Source organism: Biomphalaria glabrata, chromosome 6 (assembly GCF_947242115.1).
Source record: "Biomphalaria glabrata chromosome 6, xgBioGlab47.1, whole genome shotgun sequence".
Taxonomy (NCBI): Eukaryota; Metazoa; Mollusca; class Gastropoda; family Planorbidae; genus Biomphalaria; species Biomphalaria glabrata.
Window position 1 is genome coordinate 34921752 of NC_074716.1, and position 13149 is coordinate 34934900.

The 13149-nt window shown below is 34.6% G+C and overlaps 1 protein-coding gene across 3 annotated transcripts in view; it reads right to left on the reverse strand.

Moving 5' to 3' along the window:
- Window positions 1-13149, reverse strand: part of LOC106058560 (syntaxin-binding protein 5-like) — a 92860-nt gene that overhangs the window by 11745 nt on the left and 67966 nt on the right. The window contains exons 20-26 of one of the 3 annotated variants that reach the window (XM_056032533.1): window positions 9738-11103; window positions 6400-6519; window positions 5455-5571; window positions 5218-5364; window positions 1609-1715; window positions 650-740; window positions 410-518 (exon numbers count right to left, since the gene is read on the reverse strand). In XM_056032533.1, coding sequence (XP_055888508.1) covers window positions 410-518; window positions 650-740; window positions 1609-1715; window positions 5218-5364; window positions 5455-5571; window positions 6400-6519; window positions 9738-11103 — 2057 coding nt within the window. Of the gene's footprint in view, window positions 1-409; window positions 519-649; window positions 741-1608; window positions 1716-5217; window positions 5365-5454; window positions 5572-6399; window positions 6520-8268; window positions 8423-9737; window positions 11104-13149 lie in introns of all 3 variants that reach the window. The other 2 variants (XM_013216016.2, XM_013216017.2) reach the window with 2 other exon arrangements.

The window sequence follows — 13149 nt, forward strand, 5'->3', positions numbered from 1 at the left end:
CCAGTATATTAAAAAATGATGTTAAACTTTAATTCATCAATCAGTATTAGAGTTTAAAACATGAAGATAAATAAAAGAAAAAAAAACAAGCTGTATGTAACTTAGAAGTTTTGGAAACTGTTCAGCAACACAAGTGTCTGGGTGGATATCATTTTTTAGTATCCGGCCATATCTGGCTCTGGCCAAACATAAAAAAGTATTATACAGTGAACCCAAGTCTGGTCAATTTTACAGATCAATATACTCTATCAAACTACTTTAAAAAGTAAACTTATGAAGTTTGAATGCTTGCAAAAATGGGGATGTTCCAGTGCATTTTTAGTTGACTATGTTTTGTACTGTTTTTTCTTCCCTTTAGATATATTTGAAACTGGATATATCTATGTTATAAATAGAAAAATGTAAGTACCTGTAATCTGTTAGAGGCAAGAAATCTGCATCAAATAAAGGCTTAAGACTGGGTAAACTAAATGCCACAATATGGCCATTAGCTACATAACACATCAGGCAAACACTCTCTGGAATAAACAAGATAAAATCTAAAGAACTTTGTAATAAGAACATGCATTAAAAGCTTGATAGATCTAATGATAGCTCAATGCAATCCTCTAATGTGAGTCACTTCCATCTGTCACCCAAAGCAACTTACCTCTCATTGCTACCACCTCAGCTCTAACAACAAAGGAAGTTTCAGTTACTTTCACTTTAAAAGCACAGGTTTGAGAAGGCAAAGATATAGCCTGGTGAACACAATGGAACTCATTAGTCAACAGTTTGCAAACCTCTTTTTATTATTTGATACTATAGTAACATTTTTAGAAAGCTTGGATTTATAACCCTATGCTTTCAAATACTAGCTCCTCTTGTATTTGTGTTAAGACATGTATATGCACTAGAGAAGAATATTTACTTTAAAAAAATTAATGTTTTTATAGATCACTATTATTCAAGACAATTCTGAGATAAATAGAGGAAGGTAGAGATAACAATACTTATTTAAAAGCTTTTGTTTTAGTATCTTGATACTGGTGGTACTGTTTGATATGACAAGTGTGGTATAAATTTAAGTAGCTTTGCCTTGTTTGTGGTGTTGGGAATTAGTGGGGTGTGAGAGAAAATGAGACTATGAAGGCAATGTGAACCTTGTTGCCTATGAAGTGTAGGAGGAAACAAAATAAGAAGAGTTACTGTTGGTGATATCAATCAAATATTAGCATCAATGATTTCATTAGGTGTTTCTTCAATGCCTTACTACAATATTAGCTAAGTCACCCCTTTAATAGAGCTTATAAGATAAGAATAATGCCCAAACCCCTCAGCTATGCTAAATTTATTTTTCCTTGGCACAGTCTGCAAAAGAGCTCACAGCTCAGCAGCAATAAAGCTGGCTAGAAGAAGATAAAGAAGAAAAGCTTATAACAGATCATCTTTCTTATCAGTTGCCCAAAGGATATCTATGATAGACAGAAGTGATTGAGCAGAATGTTGAAGTAATCCATGCTCCAGATCCTTGACTTATAGCATTTCAAAACCAATGAAATATATATTTAAAAGAATACAAAATATAAATGCAACTATTACAAGATAGACAAACTAAATGATACTCACCCTCGCTTGCTTTTCAGAGCAGATTATAGCAAACTGTCTATCATTATTTATTTCAGTAGAAGATGTAGGAGAAATCTTTGGCTTGGAGTTACTCACAGACATTTGCCCTAAAACAATGATTTAAAATATAACAGAAATGGATGTATAGTTTGTTAACATGGCTTGAATTAAATGTATATTTTCTGCATCTAAACAATACTGTTCTTGCATTACCTTTTAACATCAATGAAAATATACAATATTTTATTGTTCAAAGAATATTTATATTGAAAGATAATATATTTTTTGTAAGTGTTTTGAAGGATAAAAAGTAAATTTAGAATTAGCTGAAGCTAGGCAGATGGGCAAGATGTGGGGACACTTGGAGAGACTCGCACAAAACTAAGATGTCTGGACACTGGCAGATCCAGGGAGGCAGGGGCGAATTTTATAGAAAAATTACACAATTTGTGTGTATATATATATATAACCTCCTTCCTGGTCGAAGATGAGCACATTTTCTCATTTCCTATGGCTTTTAAGTCCAATAATTGCTTTAAAAAGCCAGCCATATACATGGCATGGGTAAGTTTGGTAAACTGCAGATAGGCCTGCTTCTTGGGACTCTGACACTAACAGTTTCACACCATGATGATAAAGAGAGATCGACAGCAACTGTTTCCCAGACGTGAATGTCAATATCACACTCCTGTAGCACTTGTATTGACCCCCTGGGAGTGCTTTCCTGCACACACCATAGATAAGTCATTTGGGAAGGCAATTGTCTGGCATGTGGATTACATGTCCTGCCCATCAAAATTGGGACTTTTTTGATCTGGCATGGATACTGTCCATATTTGATAACTGTATGATAATAGCATCTGGTATGTGGTCATAACAATTCACCTTATGAATTTTTCTTAGTGTAGGAGGGAGCTTTATGATGTGGCAGGAATATAAGGTCCAGGACTCTGATGCATATAAGAGTGAAAGGAAGACTTAGGCACAGTAGATTTTCAGTTTTGTATATAGGCTGAATCCTGTCTGTTGTTTAACAAAATTATTTACTTTGCGGACTAGCATACTAATTATTTTTATTTAAACCAATTTATATATCATGTAGCCCCCACCCCCTCTGTCTGATTCTATTAGGTTAGGTGGGGATATTGCATCTACAAACCATGACACATTTTCAGATGAGGTAGGCGGTTAATTTTTTTTGCAAAAATCACAGTTAATGAACAAAATATAGGCTATAATATTAGCTTTTTTTTTTCTATATTAAGTCCACCAGTTTCCCTGGTTTATCACCCCTACTTTTTATATTAACTATTATAAAATCCAAACAAACCTCCCAGAGAATGGCAGGGGATTGGGGCAGGAAAGGTTTAAACCCGAGACTTTCGAGACCACATATCACGGGACAATACCACAGGATCAGTTAGCCTTCCATAGTTCACACTATGCTCATTAATAAATGTGATATATTAATTATTGCATCTATATGCTTGCTTGTGTTTCACATATGTTGGCTTGTGCATGTTTGTTTATTAAGTGGAACATTTTTATTTTAAAAAATATTTGTTTGAGTAATTACGCTATTTTACAAACAAAAACCAATTGAAACAATGATAGAGAAAAAAATTGATGCAATCTTTCATTTACACACAAAAAATGTGTTATTTAATTTAAGTTATAATATCTCCAGCCATATTTTTAACTATGTTCTGTGAGGTCTAGTCTTTAGGTGGTTACCTTTATCTGATCTGTGCCAAGAGAAAATCTGTCACCCTAATCACCCTTATCCAAAATAATTTTACCAAGTAAAATCTATCTTTAAAAAGTTTCTAAGCTTTTACAGATATTTAACTAATTATATACTTTTTAAAAATGTCTTTTGGAAATAGAAATCAATAGATGTAATCTAATGCGCTTGACAGAACTATATAACCATATAATTTAGGGAGGGGGAAGAGGGTAGCATGTCATTACCATGGTCTCAGGTAGGAATCTGACTTATATATTCATCAAATAATCAAAACCTTTATGAAAAAACAATTCAGTGGATGGGGGTCGAATTCATACTATACATTCAATGATATAGTTTAGTTAAATGAACTTTATTCTAAAATTCTTAAATTATAGTCAGATTATCTCCCGGCAAAACATACCCTGCACCAAAACAGCTGAGCCAAAACATTAAATTCAAAAATTTGGAAATAAAAGAGGGTTATCGGTACCAGGTTGGACAGTGAAAGGGGGTGATAGATGCAAGCAATGCCCCCCCCCCCCCAACAGGCCTTTTTCTTTTTAGTGGTATGGGCATATTTTAGTAGAAAAAAATTACATAACTTGTTTTAAAATACTGTCACTAATATAAGTTACATAGGCCATATGTTACCTTCTTTTTTCAAGTTCCCCCAGCTAATGTTAAATTCAATCATTGATAATAAATATAAAATGGAGAGAGCACTCCTATCTTATTGATCCTTTACATTTTAACGCCCCATCTCTTCTTCCCCAGAAAAACTTTGAGCTAAAATAGGATTAGTAAATGTGGCAAAAGTTTGTATGTCATTCTACTTCTTAGGATCATTTTATTCCCTGACATGAATTTGTTGCAATTATTTCAAGAAAGACTTTGTTTTGGAAAATTTAGAATTCATAATAAGAACATGAGAAACTTGTAGATATAATAATATGAGATGAGTGGGGGTGGGCACAGACCCAAACCCAAGCTGGGGGAGCTTACAGTGCTCCCCAAGACCCCCTATTTAAAAGGAGGGTCACCATCATAATTTTTTTATCAGAAGGTTGAGAAAAATTGCTGAAAATTCATGTGTTTGTGTCTGTTTATACATAGGGTTTGGAACACTATCCCAAACCTCTGGAGGAAGCTGGTTTATGACCCCAGATGGGATCACAGGCAGAGATGACATGAGATATACATAAGTCATCTTAATTTTTTCCATTGAGATTTTTTTGCTTACATAGTAAAGACAAGTGCTTTCAAAGTTACAAAGTTGTAGGTTTTTCTATATTGCCACTGGAAGAAAAGCACTTGGCTATTTCCAAGACATTAGTATGTACAAGAGAGGGTTGGATCTTGTAAAAAACAGGCTAAATTTGTTCAGTTAAAAAGTAACAAATGTTCTATATTCAAGAGTCTTATGTCTGTGGCATTTAACGTCTCGAGAGACGATCTTTTCCCTTTGCAACTTCTTGTGTGACTAAAGAGGCCAATCCTTGATACACAGCTGCGATCGCAGGTTGGGCATATATAATCACCAGGCGCCGTTGCATTTTCACCCTGCTTTCTGCTTCTGTTGTGTATGACATCTGCAATCTGTGACCCTTCCTTTATGCTCTCTCTCCATGTGGATCTGTCCAGTGCAACCTCTTCCCAGTTGCCAGTGTCAATTTTGAAGAGCTTTATCTCGCGTTTGCATACATCCGTATAACGTAAAAGTGGGCGACCTTCTATTAGATCGCCATACAGGATGTCCTGTGGAAGTCGACCTACATAAGAGTCTTATATTCAACAATCAATATGTAACATATTCCAGCCTTGTCTAATGATTCAAGGGTTTAAAAATATTGAAAGAATTTAGAATTAGCTAAACCACTTACTACTTGTAGCTTTATTGCTTATCCTTTCAGTAATATCTCTGTTGTCTCTATTGTCCCTCCATTGTTCACTTACTGCTGGTATAAGGCCACCTTTGAAGTCCAAGAAGGACATACATACAATGGCACCTTTCATTCTATAGAGTGAACCTAAAATAAATCAATTCAACCCATTTTTAAGCATATTCATAGCAACAACAGTAAAGACTAGTTACAAAAAGCTAGGTGAAGACTACTAACCGCTAGGTGAAACTATTACAGGCTGTGAGTGTCTCTGATCAGGCTGTAGTACTAACACTATAACAATCACAGAGCCCAAGCTAGTGCCAACCCATAAACATGGAGATGTCTCATTATCTGTTGATGAAATAATTCACTTTAATCTATGTTGTTAGAAAGAAAACTGTAGTTTTTAAATCCAGCAAAATACAAAAAAATACTTCTTTTTAAAAAACAAAGCTTATATTAAGTCTAGCTGTATCAATTAGATTGGATCAGTCATGTGATTAAATTTGTAATAGATCTAGACTAACAATAATAAATCTGTGCGATATTTTTACCAATTGTTTTTGTTTAGAGCAATTTCATGCTTTTAGCTTTCTCATTACACTATGATCCTATCCCTTGTCTGGACCAGTTGTAAATGGGTATGGGGAGAAAGAACTGTGTATCTGGTGGATGGCTTTTTAAATGGATTTTTTTTTAAGTGAGCAACCTGAATTCGAACTCGTAGGCTAAAGCCTTCTCAGGCTTCTCAAGCTAACATGGTAATCACTCTGCTAGTGAAGAGCTTATGAACAGGGAAGATTTTATAGTTATCTATTGTCCTATTTCATGTTTCATAGGACAATAGATAACTATATAATTTCATGTTTGTGTTCACTAAACCACAGACAACGACCTATAAAGGGGACTAATTTAGCTTAAACCACCACTTCAATTAAGTACAATTACTTTACCTTGTTCAAGATACAAAAAAAACCCCAAAAAACTTAATTACCAATAGTTATTAAATTAATTGCTTTTTTTTTTAAATTGATTCTTGTGTTGTCAGGTAAAAGAAATAATTGTGCAAAATTTCAGCTTGATCTGAGATTGGGTGTGAGAGAAATAACAAGTACAACCTTTTTACCAGACAGACAGACAGAGTTGATATAAGCTTTGTAAAACAAAAAAACTTCTGACCTTGTTTTCTTGTGTAAGAATCAGCAAACACTAAACACTGGATAGCCTCTTTTGTAACATTGTCTAAACTTGACATACTAGAGCTTCTTGACCTTGAAAATGATGATCCATCATTTTTGTCTAAAAATAGAATACACTAATGTTAATGACTTAATACCTAACCCACATAGAAATAATGCTTCTTTTAACTTTAATTTTACAAAAAAAAACCCCACTAACTTTTAACTAAAACAGAATTAAGAAATTAAAAGTAAATATGCTCAATGAGACCCTCACATTAATTATGTCTAATCTAGACTAAATTAAGTTCCTAATACAAGACAAAGTGAAACGAAAATATTGCAAACAAATAAAAAGAAGCAGAGAAGCAAAAAAAAAAAAAAAAAAAAAAATGACAACAAGAAAGAGGCATGACAAAAAAAAAGTCATTGGAACATCTCTGTCAGCAACCATTTTAAAAGCCAATCACATAGACTGAAATACAAATGTTGAAATAAATGAAAAAAAAATTTAGTAAGTTTGAAGGCTGCTCAGTGCTTCATGTGCTTGGTGCTGATATCACAAATGAGAATTATAAGAATATTTTTTTAGTCTGTGTATAGTATAAAGACAACAATTGTAAAAATCTATTCCGTAATAAAGTGTATTCATGTTTCAATGAGCAATACATTTAGTATGAAGCAAAGAACTTGGAACAAAAATGGAAAAAAAAAAGTTACTAGGTTACAGACTTTAAAAAAAAAGGTAAGCAACCTCCAGTTTCCTATTTCATGCAAATAACTAGTTATATCTGTCTATTTAGACTAACCAAGACACTTAATAAATATAACCTCAAAAGCTAAGAAGGTGTGGTGTGTTTAATTATGGATCATAGAATATTGTTTTTAGCAGACTGGCCCATTTATTCAAATAGTATTCATTTCAAAAACTTAATCATCTTTGTTATTTGTATACTAATAAAACCTATCCAGCAAGCAGAAGAAGCAAATTAGGCCATTAGTGGATAGTCTTCACATTCAAGACATTTGCTCACTAATAAAGAGACTATTGAAAATGACACATTGAAACTGTAGCTGTGTGATAATTATACATTGAATAACATAGCCACACAAACTGTGTAATGTCTACATAGAGGTATAAAAAAAATACATGAAATAAAAAGGTAGAAAAGTAAATTTAAAATAAAAAAATAAATAAAATCAATCTTTCTTTAAATATTATTTCAAATAAAATAAAAACTTATAAATAAAAAAAAATATTTATAAAGAAAAAGAAAAAAAATTGCCTATTCACAGCAATTAATGACTTGTTTAAAAAAGTGTAAAACAAAATGTATAGCCAAAGGATGGAACTGTTAGAGCCTGAGCAAATATTCTAGGATAAGCTAAGACACTGTTACACTGGCCATTAGTTTGCAGTTTATGTAACATGATATGCTGAAGCAATTGATTTAGAAGACAAAGAAAGCTGAACCACAAAGATACTTAGAGATAAAAGATAGTGCTTTCTAAATAAAGATTTCTTAACCTTGTGAGGTATGCTCTGAAAAATATAAATTCCCTAGTACATATTTAATATTCGTCATGCTTATGAACAGGCAAGTTGATGTCATTTATCAGAGAAAACAAAAGACTAAATCAGAAAGAAAATCTGACAAAGGATTTTATTTTTAAAAAAAAGTGTAATTATTAAAAACAGAAAAAAGTGGCTTTTGAAAAGTAAAATGACATTTAAAAAAAAAGAGAAAAAAAAAGGAAAATTGCTAGTGCATGTGCGGATTATTAGAAAAAAAAAGAAAAAACAGCTTCGACGACTGGTCAACAAAAAGAGAAAGATTGAATGGCCAACAGAACATGGCTGGCATTGCACCTCCACTAATGGATGGCTCATCCATTGATGCCACACTGTGGACTCTTTGTAATTTGCGGGTACCTTGACCTTTGGCACGACGAGTTTCTGCTGACAGTTGTTTTCTTGTCATTTTAATTCCAGGAGTGGTAGGGCTGAGGCAGTCACCATTAATCTTCAGATTGAAATTAATAGCAGTATTGGAGGATAAGAAAGAAGGTCAAGATAATTTTGTTAAAAAAGTGATTCAAATCATGTTTAGGCAAACTAGCAGTCAGCTTGAAGGTAGATGTTCCTGTTGACCATACAGGGCTGTCATTAACACAACAAAAATAAATGAAATTAATAAACCTATAATCTGAAAGATAAGATTATATGAGTGAAAAAAAAGGGAGCATACAAGTCACACAAGATGGCATTCAAAAGCTAAGGCACTCTAGTCAATCACAATATATACAAATGGGCTTCTAGTGCAACCAAAAAAATTCCATTCAGAAAGAAATGACTTGCAATATTAAGAAACAAACTCAAAAACTTAACAGACTAAGGAAGCTAATGACTCATATGGTACAAATAAAAGGGCTGGGCTGTTAGACAAATTGCTTGAGCTGTGACTACCTAATTAAAGCCACTTTTATCAAGACAATCTTATTTGTGTCTTATGATAAGCATTCAGTGCTTCAAACTAAAACACCAGGACTCTTCAAAATGTACCCAGCACAGCACTCAAACAACCTAGAGCAGCTTTCCCACAACAACCCAAAAACATCAAGCCAAATAGTGAGACACACTGCAAACAAAATACACTAGACTAGTAGAGCAACCAATGTAATAGTAGGACCAATGCAAGAATGGTAGTCATGGATATTTATAATATAACACTAATGTACTCTATTCAAATAAGGTTTGATTTTAGACATCTTTTTTATACATTTAAAAGCCATTCAAAGTTGTATTGTTTATTTTTGTTTCCAAATTTAGTTTGTAATTAGATGGATGAAGTCTACTACTGAATGTTGTCAGGACATAGTTTATTATGTTTGCCCCATTCATGCCTTGGTACTCTAAATAAGACCTGAGATCCTGACATAGGATAATGTGTGATGATCAAAAATCTCACCCTGAAAAAGATGTACAAGTAAATAAATAGGTGAGTACAAATGTTCAAGCATGGGTTTGTCAAATTAGAATTGAGATCAAAGAAACATTCCACACAGGTCATGCTTTGGTGCTTCTGAAGTCCATCCATAATGCTGGCTTGAAATAGGTAAATATTATTATAAAAAAAATTCTTCAAAATGTCGTGAAGTTACAGAATATGTTGTCAATTTAACTCAGTGTGACAAACAATTAAATAATCATTCAAAATACAATTAAAAATGATGCATCAATGAAAGAAAGACACAACAAATACAGAAGTGAATTCAAGCTGTTAGTAGTTAATATCAGTTGAAATGCCTAAGATCCTCCCAATTATCTTAACTACCTACCAACTGCTTTGCGTGACTGCATCACATCTGAGAGGTACATTTTTCTCATGTTATGTTTTCGGGCAAGATCATCTGTTAGGTCAAGGACATTAATTTTAAACTTCTGCAGCTTTTCCTGAGACTTTTGGTAAAATCTGTAAACAGGATGAGTTGGACCCAACTCTTTCTCTTCTTCTTCTGATGATTTTCTTGAGCCTAAAGACTTTATTTTAAGACTAACACGACTGAAAATATTTTTACTGCTAGCTGGACTTTTTACTCCACAATCTGTGTTGTCTACATCATTTACATCCTTAAAGAATGCTTCCACACTATAATTATCTGCTAGTTTTGAATTGTCCTCTAGATTACTTGCAGTAATACTACTGCCAGAATCATTAATAAAAATTTCATTTGAACATGAAATATTTCTGCTTTTGGCTTCCTTTTCTTCACCTTCAACCTTTTTGGTCTTTTTTGATTTTCCATGTATTTTTTTCAGCAACCAGTTTCTGTTGTGAGTACCAGGTATATGGTGAGAGTAGTGCAGTACCTGAGTACTTTCATTAAGGGACAAATGGCTATCAGAAGAAGATTTTCTTAGAATTTCTTTAGATTCTGTTTCTCTTACTGATAACTCATTAAAACTTTTAGGATCAGACATTGTCTTTGCTGCAGCCTCTTTTCTTAGAGAATCTGATGAAGAAGTACTGTTTCTTCTATACTGAACACAGGGAATATCTCCAGTACTAATACTTTTCTGAACAACAGGACACAGTAGATAAGGCTCTTTAAAGGCTTCCAGTGTTTCAACCAGCTGAGGTTTCAATCCCTTCTCTCCTGTCTCACTAGCAGACCTTGATAAGCATATGACTGGCATTAGAGCAGATGGTGAGAGAGGATTATGACTGGAATCTGAGCTAGTAGTGAAACCTACTTCTTTATTGGGAGATGGAGGCAAATCTAATGCTGGTTGATGAACCAAAATTGGTTGCTGCTTTTTCTTTTTATTTCGAGGAGGAGGTTTAGGACCTTCTAAAGTAGCTGGTTCAGTTCTAAAACTTTTATCTGATGAGACTATATTTTGGTTGTTATTTAAAGGGAGAGAAAAAGGAGCCGTTTCTGTTGATCCTAATGACAGTGCTCTAGTCACAGTTATGTGCATAGTTTGTTGGCTGCTTTGTTGAGTTGTTAAAACATTAGCATTTGGAGCCAAAGATTTGGATTTGGTTATTGCTGGATGGTTTCTGAAGGTTGAAATGATGACAGCTCCATCTGGGCTATCTGACAGTTTAACTGCAGGGGCATTATTTGAGAGTAGAGCCATTGATGAACTAAGTGTACCCCCGCAGGCGCTGTTGGGGGGAAGACCAAGATGTGAACCTAACTGAAACCAATAAGGGGCAAATGCAGAGCATTACAGGTTACATCAAACCATACAATAAATACATAGTTTTAAAAAAATGATGACATTAAAATGTATTTTTAACTTCAGTGGAATGTCAAGGTTTCTCAATTGAAAAAGTACTGGTTGTGCTTTGTCATTTATGTAACAGCTATTAAACTCATTGTTTTTTGTATGGGAGATGACCATAATGGAGCTTCCCTATGCCAATGATTGCGACCTACTAGCTCACAATGAACATTATCTCCATACGTGGTATATGAATTAGCATTCGCTGCCGCCTCTTTTGGTCTATCTATAAACCTCAGGAAAACAGAAGTCATGATCCAGAAGTCACCCAATAAAACATACTCAGCTCCAAGGATCACCGTAAACGGACAGCCCCTTAACGTGGTAGACCACTTCACATATCTAGGTAGTATAGTGTCAAATGACGCCTCGCTTTCAAGGGAAGTTGATAACCGTCTGGCCAGGGCCAGTAGCGCTTTTGGACGCCTACAGGCGAGAGTTGGGCGGAACAAATCGCTCCGCCTGCCTACAAAAATCAATGTCTACCAGGCGATGGTTCTCTCAACCCTTCTATATGGCTCTGAGACATGGACACTATACAGAAAACAACTAAGACTTCTTGAGCGCTTCCACCAAAGATGCTTGCACTCCATCATGGACATACGGTGGCAAGACCGCACTACAAACAGTTATGTCCTTGCGAACAGTATAGAGGGACTTCTTATGGTCTGGCAGTTACGCTGGGTAGGGCACGTATCCCGTATGGGAGACGAACGTATGCCAAAGGCAGTCTTTTTTGGTGAGCGGAAAGGTGGTTGATGTAACAGAGGCGCCCCACGGAAACGCTTCAAAGACCAGCTTAGGTGTCAACTTTCCTTGTCACATTTGAGACCAAAAGAAAATCCGCTGCCGAGGACAAATGCAGACGACAAAAAGAAAATCTAAATTGACCACCTGCAGACAATGGTTATGCTTGCCCTGGATGTGGCAAAATATGTAGGTCACAACTGGGGCTGTGCAGCCATGGGAAATACTGCACTCCTCACTAATCTTCGGACTCGAAGACTAGCCTTATTATTAAACTCATTGTATACTTTATCAGCATTAAGTAATAACTGAAAAATATAAACAAGAAAGCTATGGGGCAGTTGAGCTGTAGCTACTAGCAGCTGCTACTAGTCCACAGAAATTAGAACCATTCTAAATATGTAACTTTTCTAAAACCCAGACACAGCCCAAAATATACCAAAAAATTGTTATTTAAATTATTTGAAAAATTTGCACACCTATTTCAGTGCTTATTATTTCTTTCTCTGATGTGTTGACTACTTTGTAATATTGCAAAGTAGTCAATAAGAATACGTCACTCTCTAGAGTGCCTTGGCTTTTGAATGCAATCTTGTATGACTTGTATAAGCTGAATTAGTCCCCTTTATAGGTCGCCGATATAAAAGTAAGTTCTTTCTTTCTTCCCTCCCATCCCACTTTCCCAACTAGTCCAGGACCATAGCGTATTGAGAAAGCTAAAAGCATGAAATAGCGCTAAACAAATTGGTAAAAATACTTCTAATCACACAGATTTAATGTTGTTGGTCCAGATCTATTACAAATCTAAGCACATGACTGATCCAAACTAATTGATACAATTACACTTTGTATAAGCTTTGTTTTTTCAAAAAGGTATTTTTTTCTGTTTTTCTTGTGCTTAATCAATACATACTAGTATTTGACACTTGATACAAATGTTGATTTGTTCCGGGGATATTTATTCTTTATTTTGACATCCTTTTTTCCCAACTAAATAAAATGGCAGAAATTTCCCCCTTTTTTTTTTTTATTTTTACCACTCACCTTTATAGTATTCTGGTCAGAAATCCCCTTCAATTTTTCGCTTCTAATGAACGGACGCACTTTGATGCTTCCCTAACATACTTTTGACCAGTGAATTCTATTAAATTAAAAAACCTATTAAACTGAATAGGAACAACCCACTTTGTGAAGCCCACATCCCCCCCCCCC